The sequence below is a fragment of the Lucilia cuprina genome, chromosome 2 (assembly GCF_022045245.1).
Source record: "Lucilia cuprina isolate Lc7/37 chromosome 2, ASM2204524v1, whole genome shotgun sequence".
In the NCBI taxonomy this organism is placed as follows: domain Eukaryota; kingdom Metazoa; phylum Arthropoda; class Insecta; order Diptera; family Calliphoridae; genus Lucilia; species Lucilia cuprina.
Window position 1 is genome coordinate 21382372 of NC_060950.1, and position 7218 is coordinate 21389589.

Genomic DNA, 7218 nt, shown 5'->3' on the forward strand with positions numbered 1-7218 from the left:
AATTTAAATTAAAGAAAAATTTAAGAATGTTCTGAACTGCTGAGTAAAAGCAAAATTTATTTAAAAAAAATGTTGGCTTAAACTATGGTATGATGGTAAAAATAATGAAAATATGGTAAATTTATTTAAATTATTTTTTTTAAATTAATAATTTTTTATTATTTTTATTTTAATAAATATGTAATAATAAAAAATATATACAGAAATAAATATAATCCAATATATTAAAAACTCAGGGCATATTAAAGACTCATAATAATAATAATAAAATAATAATTAAATAAACCTTTACACATGCATTTATAAAACTATATTTAAAATATTTTTAATAAAAAAAAAAACTTTTTACTTTTTTTTAAACAAAATCATAAGTTTACATTTTTAAGTTAAAACGTTTGATATTTTGATTTCAGTTAATCTTAAAACGAATATGAACTTCTCAGGTATTAATTAATAGTCAAAAAAAAATAAATAAAAATAAAACATAGAAATACAATTTCTATAACAAAAAAAAAATAAAAAAATTTTTCGATAATTGTGCAATATTAAAAAAAATAAATCAAGAAAAAAATATATACGTAATAGCAACTAAAGTTTATAAGAAAAAAATTCTCAAAAATTATAGAAAAAGGAAAAGTTCATATGGAAAATTTAAAAAACAAAATGAAGGCAAAAGCATGGTAAAATAAAATAAGAAATTGTGAGTCGTAAAGTAGTGAGTTTTTGTTTTTAATTTAAAATTTAAACCAAATAATATTGTTTTAAATAAAAAATAAAAAAAAAATACTTATATTAAGCTGTGATTTTTAAAAAAATGGAAATAGTAAAAGAAATAATTTAAATAATAATTTCAATAAACACAAAACAAACACAACCACACTCTCTAAACACACACACATTTATACTAAATAAAAATTATTAAAAAAAAATAAATATTATTTATAAATCTTAATTTTCTTAACATTTAAAGTCTGATTGTGAAAAAAAAAATTAAAAAAGAAAAAAACTTAAATAAATTTATTAATTGATTAATATTTTATATTAATTTTCCCTAAATATAATTTTGAAACAAACTTGAAAATAAAATTTATTTTTATTTCCAAAAAAAGAGGTTATATTACCTTTTATTAAAGAAAAATAAAAATCTTACCTAAAAAGTAAAAAAAAAAAATTTAATGAAAATAATAATAAATTTTGTCTTAAAACACAATTTATGTATTTGGTATATTATATGTAAAATAAACAAAAAAACATTATAAAAAAAAAAAACAAAATAATAAAAAAATTAAACCAAAATTTATATAAAAAAAAACAAAACACTCTCCAAAAACTCACCACATACTGTATGGAAATATGATTAATGATTAAAAACAAAAATTATATTAAATAAATGGTATTGAATGGATAAAAAATAACAAACAAACAAAAAAAAACTCTATATTGGAAACAAAAGAAACTTCAATAAACTTGTTGCTATAAAAATAATTGAAATTTTTGTTTTATTTCAAGGGCATTTATATTTTTTGGAAATGTATATTTTGGATTTTTGAAAAGAGAGATTGAAAATCGAATCTGTCAGACTACCACGTCAGTTTCAGAGGGTTAAAGCGACCATCATATAGTAGTAGTACTACTATATGGCGACCATGTTCAATTACACAGACATAACATTTTTAAAACAGAGAACAAAGTATTCTTTCTTAGGACCAATTTTTAGATGAACGATTAAAGATTAAATTCATCCTCGAAAGTTGTTTTTGAGTACTCAGTTAGTTAATTTTGTTTGCTTGTTTAAGCGTCTTATGGAGCTGGTTTAAACTTGAGCAAGAAACGCAGAAAAATTTATAAGAAGGCTTCAAGCTCCTTAGATTAGAGCCCGCCCCTTTTTCCTTCAAAATTTTTAGATGAATATTAAAGTAATGTGTGCAAAATATGAATAATCTAGTTCTTTTAGTTTAACAGATAAACGAAATTTTGTATTTAATTCCTATGTGAGGTGCCAATTCCCCCATTGACAGTCCGCCCGTTATATACTAAATGTTAGATATGAATGTCAAACGTCTTCAAATAAAGTTTAAAGATTTTAGCTCTGTTTCTCAGATATACGAATAATTTTATTTTATTTATATACATAGGTGTTCCAAGCCCTCAGATGAAAGCCCGCTCCTTTCCTTAAACATTGTCAGATTAATATTAAAGTTCTTCTTGTAAAATTTTAAGAATTTATTTCTAATAGTTTCCCAGATAAACGATTTTATATACTTAATATATATGGCAGGTGCCACAACATGCCCCCCATGGGTAGTCCATCAATTCATTATCCAAAATGTTTACATGGATGTAAAAGTTAAAGTTTATGCATAATTTTAAGATTCTAACTGTGATAGTTTCCAAGATAAACGAACTTTTGTATTAAATTTATATGGGAGGTGCCACTCCCCCTGACACTAAAGTAGCTCTAACAAAATTCAAGAGCTCAAATATACGGATTTTTTATTTTCTTAAAATGGGCGTGGCCCACTTCAAAATAAAAATAAGCCTATTAACTATTCCATACATACAGGAATACGCTGTAAAACCTTTAAGAGAAACGGTTCAGCCTTTTAGTATTTTATAACGTTTAGGGCGAGTTTTTCTGATAATCTTCATTCTTTGGTTAAACCTGGTTACTTATTACTTATTATCTTAGTTTAACTGAGTGTAATTGGCCAATTAAACTCAAGTTATAAGTGAGAAAACACAATTAACAAAAATAATAAAACAATGATTTCGGAAGAACAAAAACTTAATATTTCAAGTAAATTGCAATTTTCTGATTTGTTTTGTTTTATTTATTATTGTTTTCAATGTTTATTTAACATTTTTCTAAAATTTTCCATTTTACAAAAGTATTGTTTGCAAAAAAACAGCTGTTCATTGTTTATGTTTTTGAGTAAAAAGTTGGCAATACTAACAAAGTTAACTGAACTTAAATCCAAAACTAAAAAACACAATCATCGGTTAAAGTCCGCCTAAATTTGTTCCGAGTTTAATCTAACAGCACAAGACTAGACTAGTTTAACTGAGGACTTAGAAACCCGTCCTTAAAAATACAAATATACAAACATATACACATGCATTTTTTATACATATAGATTTGTTATGTCATCAGGAAGTCTCGATAGATTGGATTAGAAAAATGTTTAAACTCTTTTATAAATATTATCTTCCTATTGCGAGATATTTAACCTAAAGCTTGATACATGGGTTTCTAGATTTCGAATTTATTCTATTTTTGTTAAACCAAACTATTCTGGTTTCGAGAAATGGATTAAATTCTAAGAATAAACTATTTTTATTGATTTACTTTTAAATAAACTAATTCTTAACCAATTTATTGATAAATTGTTTTTTGTATTGTCATAGCTTTATATGGGTAAATTATGATGCGATCATTACGAAATTTAATAAAGGCTTATCTGTCTGTCTGTCAGCTTAAAGCACGATAGAGTCCGAACAGAAAAATGTTCGAAATATATTCTCTATTGATGCAATTCAGGGATGGCAAAATTGGTACGATGGTACTTTTTTTATACTATTTGATGTACAAAAGTACCGTGATACTCCCGAGTCTTATTTGATACTTTCAGGGCTACATATAACGCCCATTCTAATTTAAAAATGTATAAATATATTTCAGAAATTACAAACTTTTAGCAAAAAAAAATATTTTAGTACTTTGGATTGTAAGAAAGCTTTAACTGAATACTCTCCAAGAGGTAAGCTTCACATCATATGGGTACCAGCCCACTCGGGAATAGTCGGTATCGAAAGAGCGAATGTAATAGCTTTAAAGGGAAGGGAGAACGAGGCAGTTAACCTGAAAAACGCAAAACCATTCGACGCAACAAAAGCTGAACTAATAATATGGGTGATAGAATCCCATAAGACCTCTTGGAATAGTGAAACAGTGAGTAGAACCACGAAAATCCTATGGGGTGACCCTGATAAGAGCAATACGACAAATCTCCTAAAAATAAGCAAGTCTGAAGTTAGTAAGATGGTACGTATTCTGAGTGGACAAACACGATTACGAGCACATGTAAAAGTGGACGTGCAGATTCAGACGTATATAGATAAACACTGGCTGGAAGATTCTTAGGAATTACCTTCAGGAAACTGAGTTTCTGAGTACTGTAAATAATTCATTCAGTTTTTTTCACGATAAAGAGCAACAGGCCCGATTGTGGCCTTGGTGTATTTTTTCAGATCTGATGTAGTATACATTCTCCTATCAACCTAACCTAAGTACTTTGAGACCCAAAAAAGGACTCTCTGAAATATATTTTGATACTGAAACAAAATCACTTTTTCCATCCCTGATGCAATTCGTTTGGTTTTTAAAATGCGCAATATCGGTATATGCTTTTTCTTTCACAAACATGTTCTACTAAGTTTAAGGAGTATTGGTTTTTTAACAATATTATAAGGACCGATTTATAAATAAATAAGTCTATATATAGGACAACGTTCCGAAATACCTTACATTAAACTATATATATTTTTTTATTCATCTTGAATGTAAAACGTAGGTTTCTAGGTCTAAAGTTCTAGAAAATCTAAAATGTATAATTTTTTGTCGAATAAGTTTAAAAAACTCCTTCTCACAGATTCTCATTACTTATTTATGCTATGTTTTCTCCGGCTTGGAATCTATAAGTTTTGTGTAAAACACTTCAAGGTGCTTCTGCTGTTCTTACTCGTTTTAATATAAAACATATATAAAACACATTCTTAATATATATTTTTTCAAACACAAAGTCAAATATTTGAAAACACCATATTCTTCAATACACATATATTTTAATAAATCTCTGAAACACCCTGTCATCAGCAACTAGCACATTTTCAACGACTGTCAACTTTTTTACAACTCTGTTATCTACGCGCTGTTTTTGACAACTGTACAATATTATATTTTTCACAGAATATTTTAGAAAATCTAATACAATTTTCACAAAAATACCATGAATTCAGCCACAAAAGTAAGTTGAATTTATAAAAACGAAACAAAACAATTGCAAAAAGTTGGTAAATAGCAAAAAAACATAGTTTAAAAATTTGTGCGGGAAAACCTGAGCGACGTCGTCAATGTCAGTCACAGTGCCAAACAACAACTCTCGCTCGGCAAGTGTCAGATCATAGAATTCCTTAGGGCGGTCAAGAGGAAAGAAAACTAATGTAAAACGTCGTATGCGTTTTGTTTGCAAACAATTAATATTGTTTAAATACAGCGGGGAGGGTAAATAATACCATCGAAATTTTATTTAAACAAATAACTTATTGGTCGAAGAGCTAAGGACAGACGGTTGCCGTGCAAGGCATTTTATTGTGACAATTTGTTAAAAACTTAAAGGAAACTGTTGATTTGTTTTGGAAAATCAACAAAAATAAAAAATATACTCTCCCTCTACATCAACAATTTGCATAATTGTTTATTTATATTTGAGAGCATTCGAGATTTAGAAGTTTGTTTTTATTTAAAATTTGTTTTTGTTTTCTTCTAGGTGGGTGAAATATTCACAGCTGCTGGTCAGGCATTTAGTCGTTTGGGCGATTTAACTATGCAATTGCATCCTAATGCAGAATCACCAGCTGGGTAAGAAATTTAAGTAGAATTTAACATTATTTATACCTTTAGTATATAGATTTTTCAATATATATAAATTTAAAGAATTATGTCTGATGTGCTATTTTTAATTAAAAATATTGAATTTGTTCATTAGTCGATTTGTCGAAAGCTGAGTTTATTTTCAATATTTTTATCTAATGTACCTAGTAAATGTATTTTTCGGAACTAAATCCATTTCACAATAAATTGGGAAACATTGCTAGGCGTAAGCTGAGCAATCGTATGTTTAACGCATTTGTCCTTTATAGGAATGAAACTAACACAGTCACAAAGCGATGTTTCTTAAAATAAAGTCACCTGCTCCTTCAATATCTTAAATTAGAATCTCTTCTATAATAAAATAACTAGGAAATTCAAAGGCACATTGATCTTTTTTGCTTTTCAGCGGTTTGCCTCAAGCTTTCTCCTCATCCTAAGGATGGTTTTATATATCAATACAATAATTTGATCCCTTTTTAAAACTTTCTGACACTTTGCAAAATGTCGAACATACTTAAAGTTTTAAAACGGTCAGAATTAAATAATTATTTCACAGAAATGAGTATATAGCACTTATATTTCCATGATAAAGGCATCAAATTCCGCCCCTTAATGAAAAATATGTAGCCAAAGTAGAAAAATTATTTAAAAAAGGTCGTGTCTAAATAAATCTTAACAAATTTATATATTGTAATAAATCAAATCAACCTCAAAAAAACTAATAATTAAAAACAATTTTTTCTGTTCTCTCGCTATGTCCATCTTTAAACAATAAACATCCATCGCAACAAAACACACCAACATTTCAATTAAAAATATCTTGTGCAATGCAGAAAATGGACTGATGAAGAAATTGATATGTTACATGCATCAATAATACGATTCTCGGACGATTTAAATAAAATCAGTTTAAGCATTAAAAATAGGACAGTGTAAGTGCAAACTTTTTTTATGGAAAGAAATAAATAACCTCTCAACAGGATATAGCGAGAGGGCAAAGAATTACTAGTGCACTTTTTATGTTATTAATGAAATTATTTTCTTCCCCTATCGTTTCTTCTAATTTTCCACTTAAAACTCTAGAACACAAATAAGACAGGCCTTAAAGAAAAAAGCATTTGAAGATGCTGGCATACCAGCTAAACAAGTGCCAGTACAACAAGTACATCATGTCGTGCAAACGGTGCAACAGATACAACAACAACCAATACAACAGCAACAGATTACACAGCAACAAACAACAACTCATCAGATAATAAAACAACATCATCTACAACAACAACCGCAGCAGCAAGCAACAGTTATCGCCACAGGTGTAATCAATTCACAACAACAGCATCATTTACATCAGCAGCAACAGCCGCAGCAGCAACAACAGCAGCATCAAACAGTTCATATACAAAATGTTCAACATATTGTACCGTTGCAGCAGGTACTTCAACAATCATCTTCCTCATCCGCAACATCATCGTCGTCAGGCAACACTTCAACACAAATTCTGCAAACCACACCGAAACAGATTATAATACAAGCCTCACCACATGTCACCCCATCGGTGGGCACCAGCA

General features: G+C 28.2%; 1 protein-coding gene across 4 annotated transcripts in view; it reads left to right on the forward strand.

Moving 5' to 3' along the window:
- The first annotated feature begins 4889 nt into the window (after positions 1–4889).
- Positions 4890–7218, forward strand: part of LOC111674658 (ras-interacting protein RIP3) — a 3735-nt gene continuing 1406 nt past the window's right edge. Inside the window, exons 1-4 of one of the 4 annotated variants that reach the window (XM_023435311.2) lie at positions 4890–5024; positions 5547–5638; positions 6484–6582; positions 6734–7218. The exon at positions 6734–7218 is cut by the window's right edge and continues 1406 nt beyond it. In XM_023435311.2, coding sequence (XP_023291079.2) covers positions 5007–5024; positions 5547–5638; positions 6484–6582; positions 6734–7218 — 694 coding nt within the window. In that variant the 5' untranslated portion in view covers positions 4890–5006. Of the gene's footprint in view, positions 5025–5150; positions 5282–5546; positions 5639–6483; positions 6583–6733 lie in introns of those variants that run through there. The other 3 variants (XM_023435313.2, XM_023435314.2, XM_046956534.1) reach the window with 3 other exon arrangements.